This window comes from Cnephaeus nilssonii, assembly GCF_951640355.1.
Source record: "Cnephaeus nilssonii genome assembly, chromosome: 6".
In the NCBI taxonomy this organism is placed as follows: domain Eukaryota; kingdom Metazoa; phylum Chordata; class Mammalia; order Chiroptera; family Vespertilionidae; genus Cnephaeus; species Cnephaeus nilssonii.
Genome location: NC_137077.1, coordinates 87,804,164 through 87,830,137, shown reverse-complemented (window position 1 = coordinate 87,830,137; position 25,974 = coordinate 87,804,164). Strand labels below are relative to the sequence as shown.

The window sequence follows — 25,974 nt, the reverse complement described above, 5'->3', positions numbered from 1 at the left end:
AAGATTAGGGCTATAGGTTTTGGGAGGAAGTCCACTGAGGTAAAGTATCACTTTCACCAAATTCTATCAACGGTACATACTGTCAACATGACTTGTGACTGTTGATGCTGCCCTGGATTACCTTGCAGAGGCAGTGCTTGTCTGGTTTCTCTCTTCCCATGCTGGGCTTGTTGGAAACCAGTCACTATGCACAGCCCATGCTGAAGGAATGGGCATTGTGCTCCTCCTCCTTCAGGGTGGAATATCTATACAATTTATTAGAAATTCTTCTGCATGGAAGACATGTCTCTTCTCCCCTATGGATTTCTTTATTAAATAATTTATTTACATCAGTATGGAATCACGAATATGTATTTTATACTTAGAGTTATAATCCAGTATTACTTTACTTTATTGCTAAAATTGTTCCAGCTTTGGCCATTGGCAGCTCTTTCAGTTGGCTCAGGTACTTTTCTGACACACTCTCATCATTGTGGGGTTTGGGTTTTTCTTTGAACACTTCTTTACTTTCTGTCACTACAAGATGCCCAGGTTCATCTCATACATTTCCTGCCCCAGTCCTAAAATCAATTATTTCTCCAAGGAGCTTTCGTTCCTCTTATTGGAGAAAGGAATTAGAAACTATGATCTCAGTGCTTGGTGTGCTTGCTTTTACTGGAGTGTTATTTCCTTTATGACCTCTCAGCTGACAAAGCAAAGAGGTGTGTGTGTGTGTGCACACTGGAGTGCTAACCCATATATATACACATATCCATAAATATTTCTGTATGTAGCCATCTGTACCTATATTAAGTTAAGCATGAGTTCTTGCTGGTATCTCCGACTCTAATCTATTATCCATGATGGTAATGTTGATGTTGAGCATGATTATCTATAAATTTCCACACTAACGGTGAGAAACCTGGTTTCTACTATCTATCATCCATTTATTAGTTGTTTGACTCCAGTATATTATATGGCAGTATCAGAATTGTTAAACTCTCAGAAGTTTTGTCTTTTTCTTTCAGATTACTCATCCTCAGCTCCTTTAATCATTTCAGGCCCCACACCATCTTGTGCATCCTGCATCACTTCTAAGTCCATGGTTTTCCTGTTTCACAAGAAATGAGCAAAGATCTCTTTCTCTATTTTACAAATGAGGAAAATGAGCTCTAGCAAACACTTACCCTTAGCATATACATGACACTGGTTTAAGTGCTTTACACAAATGAATTCAATTAATCTTCACAACAGCCCTATGGGGTTGGTACTATTATTATCCCCATATTACATTAGGAGAGATTAATAACTTGCTGAAGGCCAAACAGCTAATGAGCAGTGGGGCTGGGATTCAAAACCAGAGTCTGCTTCGGAGTCCATATTGATGAGCATTATTTTATGCCACATTGCTGCTAGAGGGATCTTTCTGAAATGCTGCTTTGCAAATGTAACTCCCAGCCTTGCAACCTGGCACAGTGGTTCACTGCTGCCCACAGGATAAAGACCATGTCTTAGTTTAGTGTTTAGTGCCTTCCACAATCCAGTGTACACTGAACTCCAGCTCAACTGCATGAGCAGTGAAGACCCCTGGAGTGTGCCCAGACATTGTTGTTTCACCTAATAAACATGCTTTCTGCCCTTCCTCCCAAGTATAGCCCAGAACAAGCCACACCCTTTCCAAAGAGCCTCCCTATATTCTTTTGGGCAGACTGCATTCAGAGTGATCTCTTCTTTTGTTGACACTCGTTCTCCATGCTATTCATTTGGCATTTAGTCTGGATTGTGTTTTGTTAATGTACTTTTCATTTATCTGTCCTGTCTTCCGAACTCATTCTCAATGCCAGCTTGTCAGTATTGATGATTATAAGTTTTAAACCCCACAAACTTGATGAGAAGTTGGGACTCACTAAGATTTGCCATTGCAGTATTTGCTCAGATAGCATCATTGTCCATCCAATAGACAACCTAATTCTGTATATAGTACACATTAGCTAGCTAATCAAATGAATTTGGTCTGAGGTCATGGCCCATGCTCTATGCAGTCCCCTCTCCTATCATAACTATATTCCAGAAGATCGAGATAGACTGTATTAAATAGTCCACACCATTATAGCTCTGTGGAGGACTTAGCTGTGATAGGTGATATTAAGTTGAAGTATTGTACCCTATGCCTATTTCAATGCAGCCAGTATACTAAGTTTTAAAGGTGTGATTCTGGTACCAGCTGTGCCTCAGCTTTGGGTAAATGTCATTCAATTCCTAAGAGAGGGCTGGAAGGAGATCCCTGGGTTCTATTTCAAAGAATAGGACCTAGATTCAAACTGTAGGCTGTTTTTGCTAAACTTTAGTTATTTCTCAGTGCTACCTTCATGATTTTTGCCATATCTATATAGTACTCACATTGTTGTTGTTTTTAACTTAAATTTTAGTCTTATTCTAAATAATAACCACAATATTACAGGTTTAATGTGTTAGTTATAATTTTTCAAATAAATATTAAAATAAATGAATAACTCATAGATAGCTGTTATCTGTATACTATTTACAATTATGCCACATGCCTCATTGTGTGCTTGCCACCCTTTAGGACACACTGCTCTGTTGTTTTCATCTCCCCTCTGCACCTCTTTTTAGATGTGAAATCTCTTCTGATAAGATCACTGGTGTTCTGGCTGGGTGCCTAATACTCTAGTGGGTTCCCTTCAAAGCCACTCTGAGGGTAAAAGCATTCCTGGGCAAGACTATGGGCATTTTCTCTTCGTTAGCAAGAAAAAGCTCAGCTTTTATCTCTTCCCGTGTCCTGGGGTTCTAGTTACGATTTTATTTGACAAAAAGGTTATGTGGATTTTTTAAAAATGTGTGCAAACCATAGGACAGATTAATCCAGGATAAATACTGCTAAAAAGATCATTTGTCTGAGTATTCACTCACCCAGTCTTTTAGACATTCAATCAGCACTTCTTTGAGCCTCTCTTAGCCCTTCCTAGCTTTGGGGGTCAGGATAGCTGGCTTCAAGTGTATCTTGTTTATTGTAATGAAGCAAAATAAATGTCTGAGTGGCTTGAGATGAAACCACGTGAAGCATTATTCCAATTCTCTTCCACTTGATCCAGATTGAGTGTAACCGTTATGTTCAAACTGAGAAGATACCTAAGATCACGAACCTGAGAATGACCCGATTATTGCATAAGGTAGGAATTGATGCTTAGTCTCTTTTCTCTACAAGAGGATGAGGGCAGGTAGTGCGGCAGGGTACTTTGTAACAGGCATTTTTGTTCAACTCAGCATAACATGATGAGCACATTCTATCCACACCACCGTGCCCCATCTCCACATGATGTTAACTGTTCTATTTATTGATAGTCAAACTACCTCTTTCCTAATCAATCAGTCACTCAATCAGTGCAGGGTGGGGGAGAAATCCAAGTGAGTAGGTCAAGTCAATAATTTAGAGTAAGTGGTAACTATGTTGTACCAAGGAAAATTTGCAGGAAGAACTTTCCCCATGTTGAGGTTGTAAGATATTACAGTGCTGATAATACTGGCTAACACTGAAGGACTGTTCTGCATAGATTGCCTTATTTACCTCACAGAAAGTATGAGGTAGGTCCCATTGTTGTCCCCATGGTAGTGATGAGATCATTGCAGCTTAGATAGAGTGTGATCTGTTTACAGGGATTCAAACCCAGAAGCCATCTGCTTGATCACTCTGATTTTCTCTCCAAGAACTTTAAAAATGAATCTCAGAGAGAAGGAGGGGGATGGGAAGAGATTAACCAAAGAACTTATATGCATTACCCATGGACACAGACAATAGTGCGGTAGGCCTGGGGGTAGCAGGTGCAGGGTGGAGGGGGTCGAAGGGGTAAATAAAAGAGACATCTTTAATACTTTCAACAATAAAGATAAATTAAAATTAATTAATTAATTAATTAAGGCCTAGATTTGGTTCAGGCTCATCCTTGCTGTGGGGAGGATGCTGGGAGAAATGACTCTCAGAGACCTTTTCTTGCCTGAGGCTTCTGCAACTTTTCCACTTTCTCCTTCTATAGGATACAAACACCAGCATTACTTCACTCCCTTTGGTGGATACCAAGGGGAAGAACAACATGGTTAACTTACCACACATCAGCCACAACATCCTGCTGAAGCCACCTCTGCTGTATACGGTGAGTGCTGGGCAATGGGCATGATCTGAGCAGGCAGGTGAAGACTTGATTTCAGTCCAGAACCAACATTTAGAAAGGTCCAGGAAGGTGGGAAAAGCCCAAGTCAGCCGGTTTTAGTCCTGTTTTCACTCTTTACAATGAATGTAATTTTTCAGCAAATACTGTTAAGTCATTGACTTTTTTTTAATCTACAAAATGAGCTCTTCCAGGATTATGAGGATTCACTGAGAAAAGGAAAAATGAAGTGTCTGGTGTACAAAAAAATTTTTTTGCCTCCATTATTTCCTCCATTTTTTGAGATAGGACCAAATGAGATAATGTAAGAAAGTGCCAAGTTAAAGGATGTTATACACACATAAGTATAAGTGTTTGTGTCCTTGGACAAGTCACTTTATCTAGTTAGGAATTGGCCTTCTCAAGAGCAGCAATAAAATACTCTTCCATACATATCCTCCTGCAGGAGAGGTCACTGGAGCTGTTAGGTGCATACTGTTAACTGCATAATGTACATGGATCTCACAAAGATGAGTCAGACAGATACTCTCTTTGAGGGAAAGACCAAGAAAACCTGTTGTCTCATCATTACCATTTCTCCCTGGAAAGAAGGAGTAGAGCCTGTCTGGATGTAGGTGTTCTTGGTCAGGTGAATAGTTTAGGACACCCAGGAGAAGCCTAAGAAGTTCTTTATCACAAGTTCTTTCCATGAACAGGAGAATCAAAATCAGAATCAGATGCTGGCCTCTGAAGATAGGGCTTCAGAAATGCCTTCCCTTTCAAGCACCAACTCCCAAGATCCCAAGTCCAAGGAGAAGCCACGAAGGAAGCACAAGGTGCCTCTGACAGCAGCAGGTATGCCTTCGGGGCAGTAGCAGGGTATGGGGGGTGGTTATCCATGGTCAGGTGTGAAGAGCTAAGCTGAGCTGGAGAAGTTGCTAGGTATTGGATTAGTCAATTAAGGCAACAAGCCAAAATGAAAGTAACAGTCAAGCCTTTTGTAAGCAGGATGCTCAATAGGAGAAAACACTGACCTCCTCTGTTCCTCCTCTTCCTCCCTCTCCCCACCTATGGACTGGCTCCAGGTCAGGGTCACAGGTATCACCACAGTCAGAGGCACTAGCTCACACTGCCTGGAGAGCCTGACCAGGCTCCTGTCCTTTTATAGAGGAGATGGGGAAGAGGAGTTCTAGGAGTACTGAGTCAGAGTGGGGAAAAATGTCTTGAAGGTTGTCCCATCTTCTTGATAAAGAGATCTTGGCAGAAGTACCTGCAGAGGCCTCTGAATGGAGGCTCCTGGGTTAGGTATGTATAAGTGCATGCCAGCAAGGGACCCTGAGTCCTTGACTTAAACTCTTCCCAGATTTCAATGCAATGGCTGTGCACCAAGGCTGGTGTGGGGAGGGCAGCTTCCCCATGGTGTCGGCCAGGTAAAGCATTTGTAATTGCCTATGGTCAGGCCTGAAAGATTACACATCGGTTTTTGGCCAGGAGCTGACTCCTCACAAGGTTCAGAGATTCATAACCTATTAAGGTTCAAAGGAAGAAAACCCAAATCCACTGAGCATCTACCATGTCCCAACACTATCTGATGCTCAGAGCTCTTCTCCCACATCTTTGAAATTAGTTGTGCTGCTGCTTCTAAAACAGCCCAGAAAATGTCCCCTAAAGATATTCTAGTTCTGAGCTAGTTCTGCCTTTGAAGAGCTGCTATGTGTCTCCCTGCTCTTTTAAGTCTCAGTTCTTCTGGGCCAGGAACATGCCTTAGTCAGCTTATACTGTATATATGGAGACACACACAGGTCTTGTCCCCCATTAGTCTTTTTTATTTCCCCCAATAATTCCTTCTCCAACTCCTCAGCAGTTTGTTAAATAACACCGTGCCCCTTCTTCTCCCCCATCCTGGTTTCCCTCCTCTCAGCACTCTCCAGTTTATCTACATCTCTCTTAAAGTTTGAATCCCACCCCACCCACCCCCAGACCAAACACAGGACCCTGATGTGATTGGGCCAGCGTAGAGTAAAGAAGAGCTAACACATGTTTCTCCCTTATAGTCTGAGGGACTCACTGGCTCAGCTGGCAATACCTCCTGGGCTTTGAAAGTCATATTTATGTTACCTGCTTGGCCCCTGAAGACATCATAGCTTTTAGACCCTCTCAGGATAAAGTATTTGTGCAGCCCAATACCAAATTAACTTGGGCTGAATTCTCCCTTTCACTTCCTTTGTGTGTTTTCTCCTGGGTTGTTGAAATCAGTATACCTTGACATATATCCGTGTTACAGTTCAACCCTATGAGTCTCAAGATGCATACTCCTTAGTAAGCCACCTAGGTGCCAAAAGAGCTGACTGGCTCTCAAACTGGAAGGGCTGCCATTGTCTCCACCTTGGGCAGATCCCAGGGTGCCTCACCTGAACTGACAACCACAGTGTTTTTCACACAGAGGCCCTAAGATGTTTTAGGAACCAACTGTCTTCTTATGAGCAAAGTGAAATCCTGGGCTACACAGAGCTGTGGTTCCTGGGGCTCAAAGCCAAGAAGCTCCACGTGGCTCCTGAGAAATTCAGCAAGACGAGTTTTGATGATGAACATGGCTCCTATATGAAGGTGATGGGAGAGTAGGTCATAGAAACTGCAGAGGTTTGGGGCTTGGGGACAAAAAGGCCTAGAAAGGAAAAAAGTGTGGGCTATTTTATAGCCTTTGGTGCTGATGTATCTGGGACTAGGCATCCTGAAGTATTCTAGTAGGTGCTAAACAAAAGAAATGCCATTTTTATAAATGGGAAAACATGCAATTAATACACAAACTACTCTAGTAATAATATAATTTTCTCTAAGAGTATTTGGGAATAGAGTTTCCTGGGTGAACTCCCACAGGCTCTTCTGCACAGCCCTGGACCCACTGGTAAAAGACTGACTACGGAATAAGATGCAGTCTCCCAAACATTCCCTTTTTTGTCCCCACACCAGCCCATACATGGACCTTTTTTCCTATTTTATAATAAACTAGAGGCCGGTTGCACAAAGATTCATGCAATAGGCCTTCCTTCCCCTGGCTGCTGGCACTGGTTTTCTTCTGGCACCTGGGACCCAGGCCTTCGCTCTGGCCTCCGCCTTCTGTCTTCACTCCGGCCAGAGAGTTCACTCTTCACTCCAGTTGGAGCCTTCAGTCCTTGCTCCAGGTGGAGCCTTCAGTCTTCACTCCAGCCGGAGCACGGCTCCTGTAGCTCCCTCTGCCCCCCGCCCTCTTCCTCATAGCCCTGCCCAGCTGCTCCATGCCTGCATGCGTGCTGCCCAGAGGCCCAGAGCAACTGTGGGGCGGGACCGCCTCCATCTTTGTTGGGTTAATTTGCATACTCACTCCTGATTGGCTGGTGGGTGTTGTGAAGTGGCAGTCAATTTGCATGTTTTTCTTTATTAGTGTAGATGTCATTTCTCACACAGACAAAAAATAAAAATAAAGGGAAAAAAAACATTTTGCCACTATAGTCCCTGGTTCATAGAGTCCCTGGTGATTGACTTCCTTCAATTTTCTTTCTGTATCTCTGTGGCTTCCCAGGATGGGGCCTCTCCGCAGCTTCAGGTGAAATCTGGGCAGTGGAAGGTATCCCTATTGCTTCAGGAAGCAATTTCCACTTCTGAGGATGTCCAAATAAGTGATGCTTGTTCCACTAGGATGGTGGGCTAGTGGGAATTTCCTCCTCTGGACATCTTCATAACTTGATTAGGTTTAGGAGACAGGATTAGTCTTTGATGACTTCATAGAAGAGGCAGATTGTTTTAATAGCACTTAGGGTTGTGTTTCTCTTAGCTTTACTATGCACACAAATCATCTGAGGATCTTATTAAAATTTTGAATTCTTATCCAACAGGTCTGAGGTGGGACCTGAGATTTTTGCCTTTCTAAAAAGCTTCCAGATGATGCTGACGCTTCTGGTCTTCAGACCACACTTTGAGAAGCAAGGATTTAGAGTTTCTGGCCCTAGTTCTCAACATTTTTAGGTCAAGAATCCCTTTGGGAATCTGATAAAAGCTATAAATCCTTACATCAGAAAAGGCACTCTGCACAGACACAAAATTTCAGTGAGGTGGAGGGATATGGGTCCTTGGTTAAGAATCTTTAATATAAATCTTACCACCATTTCAGACAGACTTTCTCACATTCTCCCTTCCCTCCTCTTTCCTCTCCCCCTCACCTGGGCCTAGAGTCTCTGGGAAATTCCCAGGGATTTCAGCACTACCCTTAAGTTAATTCACTGGAATTCAGTTCCTCAATCTCAAGTCTTAGAGAGCTATGTTTTGGTGGGGGGAGAGTGATATGTGTGCTTTCTGTATACTCAGAATCTCCATCTTTGTTGCATTCTAGTGTATGCACGAATGTACATACACTATATACAATGTACATAGCAAATTTCCAAACAAGCAACACAACCTCATTCTCACATTTATTCTGTCATCAAATATTAATTGAATCATTATTTATTGAGAACCTATCATATACTTGGGCATCTGCTAAACTCTGAAAATATTAAGGAAACTATAAAATATGAGTATGGCCTGGTACTTTGCCTCAATCAATGTCCAAGTGTGAGTGTATAATTATGATACCTCCAAACTGGTGGCATGTAGAAGATATGTACAAATGCCAGGGAACCACATATACCTTTACATCAACATGTGCAGAACCTTTACAAGTAGAGCAATCTATTTCCACATATCACTGAAGTTGTACATGTGCATGGTCTTGATTCCTCCTATGAGAACAGATCCCCACTACACAATCACAAATACATTCTGAGGACTTGTACACGAATACTTTTCCTTCACTTCTCCCAAATTCATGAGTGTAACACTAGGAATCACAGATTCTCAGAACTGGAAGGTCTTAGAGATATCTTATCTAGAACCTTGTTTCAGATGAAGGCACTGCAGCTTAGAGTGGGTATGTGGCTTGTCTGAAGCCACCCAAAAAGTGTTGTTTTTTTTTTAATGTATAATTTTCTGTTGCTTTGACTAAACAGTTGCTTCATAGTTTCCAGCACATGAAGGGACATGGATGATTCTGGCTCTTGGAAATTATTTCTCTTCTTAGTTAAGAAAGGTCCAAGTTATGTAACTCGGTAACTTGCTAACTTCAAGGTAGAATTAAATCTGGGTAAGTCAAGAGGAGAACCAGGTCCGGCCAGAAAGACATAGAGCAGACACAAAGCCTTCTCTCATGATGGAGACACATCAGGGGTCAGAAACAGAACTTCACCCAAACAGAAGCTGCTCTTCCCCAAAGAACACCCAATGTTCTTTGCATCACCTGACATGGATAGAGCCTGTGGGACTTCTCCTGGTATCACATGGGTAGCCTGGGATCAAGACAACAAACTAACCATTGCAGTAGCAATGAGATGAGGGTGGGAGTTTCACTAGTGCCCAGTGCAGTTCAGAAAGCGCCCCCTAGCAGTCATCCATGAGCTGAGAGAATGGGTATCCAGGGGCCTCAGTGTCAGGGAACCTCAGAGTCTATGGCTCTGCTCCTCACCCTTTGCCTGGCTTCTGTAGGTCCTGCATGACCACATTGCCTACCGCTACGAGGTTCTGGAGATGATTGGGAAAGGGTCATTTGGACAGGTGGCCAAGTGCTTGGATCACAAAAACAATGAATTGGTGGCCTTGAAAATCATCAGGAACAAGAAGAGGTGGGGTGGATAGTAGCATAGGCTATAGAGGAGGGACTGCATGATTCTGGCCCCTCCATAATGTCAACCCTTCCCAACTCTGCCCCTTCCTCTGATCTTTTCCTCTTTTTGCCTATCTGATTTCATGGTGGGGTGAAGGGGAATGCAAGGTATGGAGAGTTTAGTGCTTTCTGCCTTGCCAGGGTCAAGGGAAGGAGCTGAGGAAATGGGCTACTGGTGCAGCATGATATGACACCATGTCTCCTGTCTCCATTTCTCATCCTCCCTGCCCCTCCCCAATCACTTCAGATTTCACCACCAGGCCCTGGTGGAGCTGAAGATCCTGGACACTCTCAGAAGGAAGGACAAGGACAACACCTACAATGTGGTGCACATGAAGGACTTTTTCTACTTCCGCAACCACCTCTGCATCACCTTCGAACTCCTGGGGTCAGCTGCTTTTCCTTTTTAAATTAATTTTCTTTCAAAAAGTGGCTTAAGGTGACAGAAGAGAAACTTTGAGGTCAGACACTAGATTTTTCTGGATGTAAACATGTAATGACTAGAATGGACATATAGAGAAAGCCTAAGAGCAAGGAGACTGGGCCAAAAGCTGCCAGTCTCACCCCATCCCTTCATCATGCCTGTCACCTGGATGTGCCAACAGATGCTGGGTGCTGGACTGGGTGACATAACCAAAACAAGGCCTCTGTCCTCAAGAATGAAACTGAAATATGTTGAAAAGGACTTTTCTTTGCTACCATTTTCCTATTCACTGGCTTTACCACCCTATGATGCAGAGGTTGAAACTCAGGAAAGCAGGCAGCTGGCTTCTTAGAATGGGGAAAGAACTTTGATTTTGTGCAAATAAGGACAGGACCAGATTTTTTGGTAAGAGAGCAGAACCTGACTAAAATAGATTGGCATCACTTGGTTGGATATTGGAGCTGACAGAGTGTGCTAATTGGAAGGACATGCTAATTTGATTACTTTTCTCTCTGGGAACACCATCTGATAAAATTTAATTAAAACCAGACACCTAGAATGCATTTAGCAAAGGAGAATAGAGGTGACCTCTCAGAAGCCCAGTATTATCAGCTTCACTAAGCAGGTAGCTTGGTGTTCCCATGACACCATCGCTGAAATTCCAGAAACTGGCTAAATTTGAATTAGGAGTGAAGTTGACACTCTCCTCACCATCTCTGGTGATTACAAAATGTCCACTTTCCACAAGTGAATTATCTTCCGTGACATCATGGACAACCCAGGCTGCCTGATTTGGCCATTAATCAAGTGCACAGTTAGCATGTCATTGTATTGAAAGTGCTCTGAGAAGTCAGGAGGAGCAGTGTCTGTGGGGGAAAGCCAAAGCTCAGAGAGGTTGCAGAGTTGCCCAGGTCACAGAGCTGGTTAGGATGAGGCCACTATGCCCGTCAAAAAGGAATGGCTTCCTAAATACAGGCAGAGTTAGATAAAGTTTAGAGATAGAAGATTAGGAGAAATCAGAAAGAGGCCGATGCAGAGTCACTTCTGGGCTGTGTCCTATCCCTCCTCTCCCCATCTTACAGTTTGTACAGAGGTTATAACCTGGTAGCCCACAAATACGTTTTTCTTGTTAAAATGCTTGCATTAGTTTCCAACATTTGTTAAGTCAGCAGATTTCATATAATATGGCTGGTTTTTATATAATATTGCAGGCTTCTGCTTGCCTAGAAAGTTTAGGAAAATCTGGCAAGAATGAGGCCTTATTCCTGCAAAATGACAGATGGAACCAAGTGGTCAGGCTTGGTATAGATAGGGTAGGGTGTCTCTGTTTTACCCCAGCCCCCATCTGTCCACATTCTTGCTCCCTTATCTGTTGGGAACCTGACATCTTTCTTTTTTGTTTTTTTATTTTTAAATTTTAAAATAATTTTTAAAAATTGACTTTTTAGAAAGAGGAATGGGAGAGAGAGAGAGAGAGAGAGAGAGAGAGAGAGAGAGAGAGAGAGAGAGAGGAGAGAGAGAGAGAGAGAGAGAGAGAGAGAGAGAGAGAGAGATATCAATGTGAGAGCAAAACATCTATTGGCTGCCTTCTGCAAGCCCCCCTACCAGGGATGGAGCTCAGAACCCAGGCATGTGCCCTGACTGAAATCAAACTCAGCAACCTTTTGGTGCTTGAAACGACACCCAAACAACTGAGCCACACCATCCAGGGCAAACCTGACATCTTTACATAGTCTTTGTAGGGTTGGGCAGAAGTGGCTGCTGGGTTGAGTAACTGGTAGACTTCCTGGATTCTTCCCAAGGGCCTGAAGAACTATGAATATTTTAGAAGCTTGGTCCAATGTCTTAACACCCACAACATAACAAAGTTATTTAATGACCTTCTCATGTAAGAAATGAGGGCACATCTGAGAGGCCAGCACAATTGAGTGGCACCCTGGAGTCCCCATGAATCAATGGAAAAGTTGAGTTTATAGGACACAAAAGCCCTGCCTTCTATTACCGGAAGGAAACCAGGTAGTATGGAATTGTTTGTTGGTTCAGACTTAGCATTATATACTTTTTACATTGATGCACGTCACTTTCTCTCTTTCCCAGAATCAACTTGTATGAGTTAATGAAGAATAATAGCTTTCAAGGCTTCAGTCTGTCAGTAGTTCGGCGCTTCACCCTCTCTGTTTTGAAGTGTTTACAAATGCTTTATCTAGAGAAGATCATTCACTGCGATCTCAAACCTGTGAGTTCAACTTCTATCCTGCCAGGGTAGCTGGTTCCTACCCTCAGAAACTGTCCCATTCTCTTCCCAAGTAGTAACTAGACAGCATCATGGCCAGAGCTCTCAGATGAAAGCCAAGTAGTCATAGGTTGTGAAGACTAAGGGATGGTTTGGGGACAATGAAGAGAGATGGTGTTATTGAGGTAGATAGGAATAGGAAGGTCTAGGGCTTTCCTGTGGAAGATGTGTCATTCAGGGGGCTGGATCTCTGCTGTATTAAATCCTCACTATCCCCACTCTACTCTGAATTGGTCTTAGGGTACAGCAAATCTCTGACTACTACTCTTACTCCAAATGGATGTGCCCTTCCTTCATGTCCTGCTAGCATTCTGTACTTAGCTCTGTTACTGCACCGATTGCTTTCTGTAGGAGTTGTTTGCTTACGTGTACCCGCCACTGAACTGCAAGTTTTCTCAGGGTCAGGAATCATGTCTTCTCACCATTTTATTTTCAGGACCTAACATGGTACCTGACAATAGAAATGGCAGTCAATATGTAGGTAAATGTTTGTTAGATGAATTAATGATTGTATTAGTAAATGTGAGGAATACAGAGAGGTAGAGAAAAGGTATAAAAGTATGAAGATATGGGGTCAGGAGCTGGTTCCAAAATCAACCTGACTTTTACAGATACTTAAATATCCTTTAACTTTTCTTCATTCCTTTCTCCTCACGCCCCAAAATGGTTAATTTTTAAAAAATAAAATCCATTAAATAATTTGGGATATTTAGACAATTAAGGATTGTCTAAATAGAGATGTTCTCTCAGGGCTGCCTGGAGGAGCCTCACAATGCCGGTACATTGATTTATTCTCCACACTCAAGTTCCTAATCCTTAGCTTTGCAGCTTCAGTGGGTCACAATAACCATGGTCTTTGAGCATAGGGGACTGACTCTCACCAAGGAAATTCACAAGACACCTGGTAGCCAAAATATTTATTTCCTTGAGAAATAGGTCAAGTAAATTGGAATGCATGTGCCCAGTAGGGAAGTACACATATAACCAACAGAATGATGAATGTGGGTTCAAGAATTAGAGTTATTCTTATGAACTTAATGTTTAGTATCAAAGACCTGTGATGGCCTGATGCATCCATGACCCCCGCTCCCCCTCTCCTCCTCCCCCCGCCAAGTGATTTCTGCCAATAAATTGGAAGGCCAGTTCCCTCTAGCTAAGGAGACTTTTCATTGGCCTAGAGACACACAAGAAATTCTCATTCTTTTAAGACTTGCTGACTGTACTCTTTCAGTTAACACAAATATTCTTTAGAAAAAGGAGTGGGAACTAAATTTGTACTTTCTTAGTTTATGGTGCCAGGGGTTTTGGATTAATGCTGATATTCCATATCTGGAATGGTAAGGGACTGAGAAAACAATTCATTCATCTGATATTCATAATAATCAATTCATCTGATATCCAGATTCTTGAAAACACGATTAGTAGTTTAATCTTCCAGTGGAATACTGTCATGCTCATGGAGGCAAGTCTAGGAGATCTGCCTCTCTATCCATGACACTGCTGGAACTCCTGGTTTCACATTTTCCCCAAAGTCAGCATAAGAATCACAAATTCCAATCAAATCATTGTCTTTTTATTTGTTTGTTTAAGTCTTCTACTGTCGTAGCTGTATGTGATTGGGTTAATGGATACATCAAATTCTGTCAGTGATATTTCTAAGGCCTTATGTGTAAGCAAGGCATAGGACCAAGTGCCAAGGAGATCAAAAAATGCATAATCTATATGGGGAAAGGGACAAAATATATGTAAAAGAGATACTGCAAAGCAGCAAATAAGAGGTATATAATACAAGTCAAATGGAATGTCAAGGAAGGTAAACATATGGGATTTGGAGGAGATGTGGGAGGAGTCTACCATGAAGTAGTCTAATTTTGGACTGGGTCCTAGAGGATGGCAGACATTTAGATCAATAGAAGACCTAGGACAATATTATTAAAATGTGACATATGTCCTTCTTCTCTTCAGGAAAATATCGTGTTATACCAGAAGGGCCAAGTCTCTATTAAAGTTATTGACTTTGGATCAAGCTGTTATGAGCATGAGAGAGGTAAGCCCCATTCCAGTCTCTTTGTCTGAATTTTCCTATCGAGATTTCTTTCCCTACTGAAACAAGTACTTCATAACGAAGTCACTTGGGTTCTAGTCTGGGCTCAGTTGTTAAAATTGCTTGCATGATTTTGCACAAGGTGCTTCACTTCTCTGAGACTAAATTTCCACCTCTATAAAATGAGAAGGTTGGATTTAAAGCCACCAGGCGTCCTTTGCAGATCTCATATTCTGTGGATTAGGAATTACCCAAGAGCGTCGGGTCCTCAAACTAACTAGATGTGCATCAGAATCACTTGTGGCCTCTGAAAAATTATAGCTCCCAGGGCCTCACCCCCAATGTGCCAAATCTAGTTTTCTGGGGGAGTACCCAAGAGTCTGCACAAAGCCGTTCCGAAGTTTGGGATTCACTGCCCTAGGCTCCCTAGGCTTTATACTTCTTTCAAGCTAGAATCCAGCAAACAGCCCTGAGAACATTGGCACAAACTGTTGAACTTGATCTGCTAGTCTCTACTTTTGGCTTTTATCAAGTTTGCTGTTGACAACAAGTACCATTCCACAAAGATTTATTGAGTATCTACAATGTGTCAGTCACTGTTCTGGATACCAGGAACAAAAAATAAACATTTCCTGTGTTCAGGTTGCTTACAGTCCAATGGAAGACACAGAAAGATAACATGATAGGTGCAGTGATCAGAAATACACACAGGCCGTGTTAAGAGCACACAGAAGAGGCAGCCTTTATGGTGGCATAAGAAGCCTCCTGAGGTTGAAAAACATAACTATTAGAAGGATGTTTTCAAATATTCTGCAGCACCACTTTGCAGACATATGTCCTTTACCTTTTATGGATCCCATAAGAAATTCCAGCTAGAAAACAGTATGCCTCTCGCAAAGAACCCGTGTGCTTATTCTTCTCAGCTGGAAAAGCTGTGTAACCTCTCAGTTACCATTTATTGTGGCTGGCAGAATGCTCAGAAGCAAATTTGTAATTATTTTATCCTTGGTTTCTGGTCATATCCCTCTTTATACATTTCCCTTTATCTTTTGTTTAACTGTGTGACAGTGTAGAATAGAGACACTAGACTTGAACTGCCTGGGTTCAAACCTCAGCTCCGCCACTGATAGATGAATGACCTTGACCATTTATTTAATCTCTATATGCCTCATTTTTCTCATTTTAAAATGGGGACAATAATAGTAACTCCTTCCTAGGGTTGTTGTAGGATTGAAAGAGTTCATCTGTATAATACACTTGGAATAGTGGCTGGCACATAGTAATCATTATGCAAGTATCTGTTAAACCTGTTAAACCCAGTTTTTAACACTACCCTGTATGTATATACGTTAGTTGCAAAGTGCTTAAAATCCATTTTGGAAGCAGGCAGGACATAAAAGTGATTTTTATTAAATCTTTATTTTGTCTTCAGTCACAAAATTATCATATCCTTACTATAACCAAGACAAACTACAAAGAAGGGATTACAGAATCACTGCCCTGCCCCATTCAGGGAATCATCAATAATAGCATGTGAAAACAACAAAAATGTCCCATTTCTCCAACCTCAGTCTCCCTATAATATCATCTTCCATACAGCCTCGTCTCCTGAGATTCCACTGAGCTTTCCCTTTCACATTTTACATTAAACAACATATGTGCGTAATATATTGAACATACATTTTTAAATTGTGCCTTTTGTGTGCTTCTTTTTCAGTTCTCATATGCCTCCTCCTTTGCCAAATCACAATACTTTCTGAAGATGTCTACCCCAAACTAATATGATAGTTTGGAAACTCAGCTTTATATTAGTCTTATGTTTCCTTTTTTTAAAGCTTAGCTGGCTAAAATTGATTTCCTATAACCATGGGGAAATAGAGTTCTTTATCGATAAAGTGAGGCTAATAACCTCTATAACAAGCCTGCGGCTGTAAGACTTGATGAGACTAGATACAAGATGTGACTCCTGAGTGCCACTCAGTTGTACTTCCGGTTTTCTGCAAAGCCCGTAGAGCAAGCATGTCAAACTCAAAGGCTAACATGGGCCAAATAAGGTTTAAGTTTATGTGGGCCGCAAAAAAACAAAAGCTTCAATTTTCATAGAAACATAGGTTTATCTCAATAGAGACACGCTGAATACAAAGGGCTGAAATAAATGAGTAATCGTTAACATAAAATAATAGAACATTTTAATAAAAATTAATATTTTTTCTTGAACATTAAGTTACCAGACACTGAATAATGACACAAATTAATAAGCGTAACGCAAATAAGCCTATTTTTCTTGTTCTCCGAAAGCAAAACATTTCCTGTTGCTCACACCAAACAAGTCAGTCCAAGACTAATGATGTGGCAATCAGCTGCTAAAATATGCGCTGCTAGAATTAGTGGAGAGAAACGGAGCGTCTGCGTGTAAGGTGCATAAGGGAAATGAATGCAACACAATTATAACAATCAGTCATTAGCGAACGTTGTAGTTTGTTATTAATAACTAGGCGCAAATTTGTGCACCTTGAAAGGAACTGTGGGCTGTGAGGCTGCGGTGGGCATAGGGACAGGTTTCAGTCCATCCTCTGCGCCCCCGGTCGGCCCCTCCAGCCGCGGACCCCAGTTCCCTGTCTGCCGGCAGCCCACTCCCACCACTGCTGCTCCCACATGCTGACGGCACCGGCCCCACTCACACCTGCTGATGGCGCAGAACGATTGGGGCGGTGCCAGCAAAGGGTGCAAGCAGGGCCCATGCCATCAGTGGGTGTGAGTGGCGGCTGCTGCCCCGATCACCCCTCAGGAGCAGGGGGAGGTGGAGAAGCCCTCAGGGGCAATCAGAACCAGCAGCTGCTGCTCGCACCTGCTGATGGCACTGAGCGATCAGGGCCAGTGCCAGGCGCCGGCATCGGGTGAGAGCAGGCTTCAATGCCAACAACGGGTGCAAGTGGGGCTGGTGCTGGCAGCAGGGACCCGGGCGTGCAGGAGTAAAGAATTTTCAGTAACCACCAGAGGCTCATCTGGATGACAGCAACCAGCGCCCTTGCCTTGGTCTGGTGCCTCCACTCACCTGCTCCACCATCCCACCACGGCCAATGCCCACCATGTTCCATGCTCTGCTGCCTGCTGCCAATGCCCACCATGTTCTGCGTGCACCCCCTGGTGGTCAGCGCACGTCATAGTGACCGGTTTTTTGGTTGTTCAGTTGTTCCACCGTTCAGTCTATTTGCATATTAGGGTTTTATATGTAAAGATTATGTATAACAGGATATTGTAAAAATTAAGTTATGAAATTTTTATTAAAACGTTTCTTATATACTGTTATATTGGCTGAGCCACAAAAATATTCGTTGTGGGCTACATGTGGCCCATGGGCCACAAGTTTGACATGCTTGGTGTAGGGAGTCGTAGTTACCATTCACCCTCACCTGAGAGGGTATCCTGGAGAAGGATGCTCTGGGGAGGAGAAGGTTTTCCTAGGGGAGGTTTCTCTTTCTTTTGCTCATAGTGTACTCGTACATCCAAAGCCGGTTCTACCGATCGCCAGAGGTGATCCTGGGCCATCCCTACAACATGGCCATTGACATGTGGAGCCTGGGATGCATCATGGCTGAGCTGCACACGGGCTACCCTCTGTTCCCCGGGGAGAATGAAGTGGAGCAGCTGGCCTGCATCATGGAGGTGAGGGGGCGGCCTGGCCACGCTCCGCTGGGCAGCGGCAGGACAGCTCGCTTCCACTCTCAAAGGTTGGGTTGCATCAGGCTCGCTGTAGGGCAGCGGCCTGCATACTCTTCTGTTTTGGAGTAGATGTTCCCTAAAAGTGTTTTTGAAATTATGTATCCCCTTTTAAATTTTTAAGTTGACATCTAACATTTTTTACCATTAATAATTACAAAAAGATGTAATTTTCAGCATATTGTGAAGTGACACTTAAAAATAAAACTGTTATACCAGTCTTTCAAATATATTCAAAAGACTAAAACCAGAGTGACATGACACCCATCAAAACCTATGTGTTGTTTTTTAAAAAAAATCTCTGTGTTGTTCAGTCATTAGTCATTCATTTTATTAGCTTTCTGGGAAGTATATCTCCCAAAAAAAGGATACATCAGATGTCATTTATTATACCTATTATTCTTTTACTTGAATGCCTCTTGTTATGGAATTAAATTAGATAAAACAGGAGTAAAATAAGCCTAAGAAATAGAAAATTTCTAGTGAACAAAGATATTTTGACTGTGAACAATAAAGGCTCATTATCTATCTTCTATCTATCTTTCTACCTATCTATACAAATCTCTATTTTCTAAAGTGTCTCAAAGTTATAACTCAGAGACACACACATACCCTTGAGATTTATTTAAATACTAGAGGCCCAGTGCATGAAATTTGTGCACTCAGGGGGAGGGGGTCCCTGAGCCCGGCCTGCACCCTCTTGCAGTCCCGGAGCCCTCAGGGGATGTCCGACTGATGGCCAGCAGTTGGACATCCTTCGCGCTGCTGCGGAGGTGGGAGAGGCTCCCACCACCACCGCTGCACTCGCCAGCCACGAGCCCAGCTTCGGGCTGAGCGGCACTCCCCCTGTGGGAGAGCTTTGACCACCAGGGGCAGCTCCTGCGTTGAGCATCTGCCCCCTGGTGGTCAGTGCGCATCATAGCGACCAGTCATTCTACCGTTTGGTCGATTTGCACATTAACCTTTTATTATATAGGACTAGAGGCCCAATGCATGAAATTTGTACAAGGGTCAACCCTCGTGGCCCCAGCTGCCTCAGCCCTTGCGGCCCCGGCTGCCTCATGGCCCCACTCCCTGCCTACTGGTCATTCTGGAAGGTCATTCAAGAAGATCGTTCTGGAAGGTTTTTCCGCTGTCTGATCTAATTAGCATATTAGCTCTTTATTATATAGGATAGTTTAATTTCATGGTTGAAAATAATAAAGTGTTAAAATAGCTGTAAATGATATCTATGTTGAGATGACCACTGGCATGAGAATCAGTAAACCTGGAGTTTCATTCTGGATCTTTCTCTTTGGCAACTTACTTTCTTGCTCTGGACTTCCATAAAATGGAAGTATCCGCATAGATGGCTTCTAAAGTTGATAATGGATGATTTAATAAAGCACCCCTGAACTCTTCCTGCTTCCAGTACCAAGGAGAATGAGGAGTATGGGATCTGAGCTGAGTTCCTACTGCCCCAGAGTCAGCTTCCTCCTGACCTCAGTGTCAATGGGGTTGAGGAGCAGGGGGGCAGGGTCTGCATGGATATGGCTGTGAACCCAGCTGCCAGTGCAGGTGACCCTGGGCTTAGGGTGACACCTGTAATTTCTCTATCTCAGTGCAAACTATAGATTGCATTGGGGATAGGTAAACAAGTAAGTGCTACACTTTTTTTTCAAGTAGGTATTTTGTGATAAAGTGTCTGACGGCCTCCTGGTTTTTTCCATCTCCTCTTCCTTTCCTCCCTCCCCAGTGCTCTGAGCCAGGATGTGATATTCCTTAGTTCAGGGGTTTCATCATGGATACTGACTGGGTTGTTCAATGAGATAATGACATCTGGCTACCATCAAGAGTGCCTACTTCTAGTTGGTGCTGATGCTTGTTTAGAGTGACCTGACCAGTATTGACGCTCAGCGTGCTGAGACAGCCTGGGTTAGGAGTCAAAGACCCAAGCTCTGGGCCTGCTCTGCCGACTTACAGCACAATGTCCTGGGTGTGTATCTGTAGAAGGCAGAGTTTGACCAAAGGCCCCGTCAGCTCTAACAGTCTTTGAATGTGTGACTCACAAAAGTGAAGCAACTGCATTTTAATTGTTGAAGGTGCTGGGCCTGCCGCCAACTCACTTCATTCAGACGGCCTCCAGGAGACAGACATTCTTTGGTAAGTTCCCAGGCCTAACTCTCTTTATCCCATTGTGGCCTATGAGGTAGCACAGGCTTTGAAGACATCTCCCACACCCCAAACCCCATTTAGTGCTCTTCCCCTGGCCCCATCCCAAAAGACATGCTATGATTAGGGATTTCTTTCAGAAAAGTCAAACGATGCTGAGAAGTGGTCCCAGATGGATTGGTGGAAACGGGATGGGGGAGTCACACTGGGCATGAAGTCTTGGCAGTGAAAATATGCAGGAACATGAAAACAATCAGGTTTCTGCTCAGAAGGTATATTTGCAGATCTTGGAACCTTAAATATTATAACTGTACCCTCTCCTCTAAGTTCTCCTAGCCTCTCCAAGCAGTTAGCCCCCTCACACCATGCAGTGTGCAGGGAAATCAAAGAGCAGAAGGTTCTTTTCAAGAATAGTGAAAGTTTCATTGCTATATTCTGTCATTAATGGAGCATTATTCTTTTTCTGCTGAAATTCTCTTATTTCTCCAGAACCTTACTATCTCAGGTTCATTACAACTTTGGAATAAGATGGGTAAACAAGGGCTCTCAGAACAGTTTTGCTGGGGGTGTGTTGTGGCTTGCCAGTTATGTACAGGACATCTGGCTAATTACTGGGGTTAAGCCTCATCCACAGTCCCATGATGCCTTCATCACAGTTCCCACGCTTTGGATTCTATGATCCTCTGCCTTTTTATTCAAGTGGTGCTGTGCAAGATGGACAGGTAGATCAACAAGGTCCAACTAAGGCAGGGCTTCCAGGGCACTATTTACAAAAAAAAAACAAAATTAGTCTCATATCTAAAATCCCCTTGAAGAACTATAAGAAGCTAAGGGATTCCCATCTAGAAAAAAGCAATCGTAGCCCAAAGGAGTGGAGTGAAGCCAGACATCCAAGTGGAGTGAAGCCAGACATGAGGAATGGGGACTCCACAGGCAGGGACTCCATGACATCTGGAATGACATTTCTGACCAGCCATAGTAAATGGGTTAGTTCACAGGCTCATACTGGCTATGGAATCCCAGTCATTCCTATCCCTCCCACCTCTTATTTTTCACCTGAGAGTGGTGTCAAAATGAAAGGCAAATCGCATAATTTCTCTCCACAGGTTGCCCTGTCAATAGGAGAGTCAAACATACCCTCATGGGGGGTCATCCTGGTCAGAGTTTCAGTCATGGTGGTGGTCAGTGGGTATCACTGGTTCAGCCATGTGATGGTTAACATTAGACTATTTCTGTACCCTTTAGTAAAATGCCACAGCCTTAAGCTCCTGCCTGGGCCCTCTCCTAGGACTCTTTGGATTCCCCATGACTTAAGAAACTAAAAGTTTAAGGCCTGGCAAGAGGAGGTCCTCTATGATCTACTTCAGTGTCAAGGATGTCTGTCATCCATTGTGATTGGACAGTCCCATGCCATTCCAATGGTTAAATCTTTTAAACATCACCCTGCAGTCATGGCTGGAGCTTTGAAGATCTTGCCTCTGAGTGGGGCCAGTGTCTTGGTAGCCTTAGTATGGTGCTTGCACATTAACTAACCTTCTTCCAGAGTAGTCTGATGGCAGACAGAGGATCTGGCTGACTGGCTGCTATAACTTAAACATGGAGCAATGGAACTGGTCTTTTGATTCCAAACTGGTCTTTTGGATTTCAAAGGATTTAGGGATAGAAGAGTAGAGATATTGGTGTTTCCTCCTGCTAGACAAAGACATTGTGGGAAGAGCCACACCTTTTTTTTAACCCCCCACCCCAGGATATATTTTTGTTGAAGAGAGAGAGAGAGAGAGAGAGAGAGAGAGAGAGAGAGAGAGAGAAAGAAAGAGAGAGAGAGAGAGAGATCAATTGCCTCCTGGCCAGGACAAAAGCCACATCTTAACTATACCACTAAACTCAAGAGAAAGTATGGGTGGGGACTGAAAGGAAGGGAACATAGAGCATCTTTGAGAGAGAACCAAAGACATACACATGCCCATTTTATAGGGCATCCGATTTGTACCATCAACACTAGGCTTTACAATGATGATGTGGTTTTGGTAGCAACATCCACATATCCTCACTTCCTGCATAAGAAAGAATATTATCGGGAGCTGCATCCTCCTCAGTGTTTCCCAAACTTTATCTGATTATAAGAATCACTTGGGTACTTGACAATATGTTAATTCTCATGATCCTCATGAATAACCTATGGTTTGGTAGGCTTAAGGTGGGACTCAAGGGTCTATGTTTTTAACAATAGCTCTTGGTGATTCTCATGATGCAGTGAGCTTGGGAAACACTGTGTCCACTTCAGTTTTTGGCTCCCTTCCTCAGGTTGGGTTGCCAACTCCCAGCCACTCCTTGTAAATACTATTAATCAGTAGCAAAGTGATGTTGCCTCAAAGGGAAGTAAGATACTTAGGAGCTCCAGGCAATAAGAAGGAGATGGAGAGAATAGGTGGGGTGAGAAAACTTGTACAAGTCAATTACATAATGACGACTTTAGGAACTATGTCATTTATAAGCCTGTGAGCCTGATTCTTCTTTGGTCATTTGTAAAAAGAGCAACATAAAGGCTAAGGTGGGGGTGGGGCTACCGGGGCCACAGTTGAAAAGGGAAATAGGGATTTGTGTGAATTCACAGCACCTATACCCGCCTACGCCATGCATTGAACCCTTGTACAAACAAATACATATATAGATACACATCTGTGTATGTACACACATACCCATATGCACATTCATGGTCCTGCCAGGAATTAAGAGCAGGTGTTCTTTTGGAGGCTCCACAAATTGCACTGATTACAAAAGTAATGAAAGCACTTCACTATGCACCTTCCAGAAGGTCTGTTACATGAACCCCACTGCGTTTTTGTGAGAATTCAGTTTAATCTGTAAATCGTGTGTATGTGTGTATATATACATATCCACCCATTTACATGCAGATTTATAAGGTGTGAGCATAAGTGGTCAACTTTTCTGAGCATACACACCAGAATCCAGGTGTCCAAATGAGTGGTCTCACCTGCACAGCATTGCACAAAGTACCTTGGGAACCTTTGGAGCTGTCTTCAGGGCTTCTTTTCAGGCACGACAAATCATGCATGTGGGGAGGCTATAATTGGTGAAAATGACTGAAGAAAGTCACTTCAAGCTGTGCCCTAAGAAGCAATCAAGTTTGATTTCCAATTATGGACAAAAATTTTTGACGTGACTACAAAGAAGTAATGAGAATAATTTGCCTGTGTGGTTTGTAAATGGGCTCTGAAAGCAAATCATTCTCCTAAAATGACTTTCTTATTATACCTCATGATGTCCCAAATTCTCATTTTATTGAGTTAGTGGGGAAGAAGCTAAGGCATCAGTAATCTGAGAATGAACGATATCTTTCTTGTTCAGAGCTGAACATTTTCGTCATCTCAGATTTATTATTATACTAGAGGCCCGGTGCATGAAATTCATGCACGGGGTGTGTCCCTCAGCCCAGGCTGCACCCTTTCCAATCTGGGACCCCTCGAGGGATCTCCAACTGTCCATTTAGGCCCGATCCTACTGGTACTTGACAATATGTTAATTCTCATGATCCTCATGAATAACCTATGGTTTGGTAGGCTTAAGGTGGGACTCAAGGGTCTATGTTTTTAACAATAGCTCTTGGTGATTCTCATGATGCAGTGAGCTTGGGAAACACTGTGTCCACTTCAGTTTTTGGCTCCCTTCCTCAGGTTGGGTTGCCAACTCCCAGCCACTCCTTGTAAATACTATTAATCAGTAGCAAAGTGGGCAGTCGGACATCCCTCTCACAATCCAAGACTGCTGGCTCCCAACTGCTTGCCTGCCTGCCTTCCTGGTTGTCCCCAACCGCCTCTGCCTGCCAGCCTGATGACCCCCTACCCACTCCCCTGTCAGCCTGATTGATGCCTAACTGTTCCCCTGCCAGCCTGATTGTCCCTAACTGCCCTCCCCTGCAGGCCTGCTCACACCCAACTGCCCTCCCCTGCAGGCCTGGTCTAACCCTACTGCTCTCCCCTGCAGGCCTGGGTTCCCCCCAATTGCCCTTCCCTGCAGGCCAGGTTGGCCTCAACTTCCCTCCTCTGCTGGCCTTGTCCCTCACAACTGTACTCCCCTGCTGGCCTGATTGCTCACAACTGACATCCCTTGCAGGCCTGATCTCTCCCAACTGCCCACCCCTGCTGGCCATCTTGTGTCCACATGGGGGCAGAATCTTTGACCACATAGAGGCAGCCATCTTGTGTGTTGGAGTGATGGTCAATTTGCATATTACTCTTTTATTAGATAGGATTATTGTTATTAGTCCTTATCATTATTATTTTCCCTAAAATCATTTGATTGATTCAAGGAGGAGGTGGTGGGAAGGAGACTCAGAACATAGTAAATAGTAGGGAAAATGGATCTAAAAGGTAATTAAATCCATTGGATACTTCACACGTGGTTATTTCAAATTGAATGAGACTGCAGGCATGTTTGTACGGATGGGGTGGTGAAGTACCGGGAGTGAGAGAGCTGCAAAGACCACCCAAGACAGCTTGGATGAGTGAACAGCTGTGATGTTACCAATGAATATTTACAACTGGAACTAAACACTGACTGTTGTATCTCTAAAGATTCTACAGGTTTTCCCAAAAATATAACTAACAATAGGGGGAGAAAAAGATACCCGGATTCCAAGGATCTCACGATGGTGCTGAAAACCTACGACTCCAGCTTCCTGGACTTTCTCAGAAGGTGTTTGGTGTGAGTTTGTCAAGGGTGTCTTTGTCTCTGATTCTCCCTTTAAATACTGTACTTTCCCACACGTTTGCTGGTGGAAGTCTGGGGCTGGGAGAGAGTTGTAAAAACAACAAGTGCTGACCAAAGACCTTTAGAGTCTACAAAACGCTTCCCCATCTGTTGCCTCATCAGACTGCTCTCCCCACCTCCTGTGTGATTGTCAGGGTGGATGATTTGCTCTGTTTTGAGATATGACAGCTGAGGTTCAAAGAGATTAAGTGTCTTGCCCTGGATTACAATGTGTGTAGAGCTTGCCTTCTCCTTGGCCTCCAGCTGCCTGGCAGTGAGGTGGTAGGGAAGTCCTAAATGTTTTCTGCACACATGCCCAGTGTACTGGTTCAGGGCCTCTCCCCATTCCCCTGGGGTTTAGAGCATAAATTCTTTCGGGAAGGGAAAGGGTGAGTTATAAGCCATTTATTATGTACAGCTTTTTGAATCTACATGGGTATTTTAAGTCTTAAAAATTAAGTTTCATACTTAAGTCAAATCACTTAAGAAAAGAACAGCACATGAAGCACCCACCTACTATAGTGCATAGTTAGAAGGTATTTGGATGTAAGCTACTATCATTTTTAAAAATATGTAAGCTACTATCATTTTAAAAAATATGTTTTTATTGATTTTTAGAGAGGAAGGGAGAGAGAGAAACATCTGAGAGAGAAACATTAACATCGCTCAGCTGCCTCCTGCACACCCCTTGCCAGGGCA

General features: G+C 43.3%; 1 protein-coding gene across 6 annotated transcripts in view; it reads left to right on the top strand.

Moving 5' to 3' along the window:
• DYRK4 (dual specificity tyrosine phosphorylation regulated kinase 4) overlaps nucleotides 1–25,974 on the top strand; it is a 46,306-nt gene that overhangs the window by 15,411 nt on the left and 4,921 nt on the right. For 3 of the 6 annotated variants that reach the window (XM_079775392.1, XM_079775393.1, XM_079775394.1), the window contains 11 exons: nucleotides 3,093–3,170; nucleotides 4,032–4,148; nucleotides 4,859–4,997; nucleotides 6,586–6,749; nucleotides 9,696–9,832; nucleotides 10,121–10,261; nucleotides 12,395–12,533; nucleotides 14,556–14,637; nucleotides 18,128–18,300; nucleotides 20,436–20,496; nucleotides 25,101–25,230. In XM_079775392.1, coding sequence (XP_079631518.1) covers nucleotides 3,093–3,170; nucleotides 4,032–4,148; nucleotides 4,859–4,997; nucleotides 6,586–6,749; nucleotides 9,696–9,832; nucleotides 10,121–10,261; nucleotides 12,395–12,533; nucleotides 14,556–14,637; nucleotides 18,128–18,300; nucleotides 20,436–20,496; nucleotides 25,101–25,230 — 1,361 coding nt within the window. Of the gene's footprint in view, nucleotides 1–3,092; nucleotides 3,171–3,690; nucleotides 3,801–4,031; nucleotides 4,149–4,858; nucleotides 4,998–6,585; nucleotides 6,750–9,695; nucleotides 9,833–10,120; nucleotides 10,262–12,394; nucleotides 12,534–14,555; nucleotides 14,638–18,127; nucleotides 18,301–20,435; nucleotides 20,497–25,100; nucleotides 25,231–25,974 lie in introns of those variants that run through there. The other 3 variants (XM_079775396.1, XM_079775395.1, XM_079775397.1) reach the window with 3 other exon arrangements.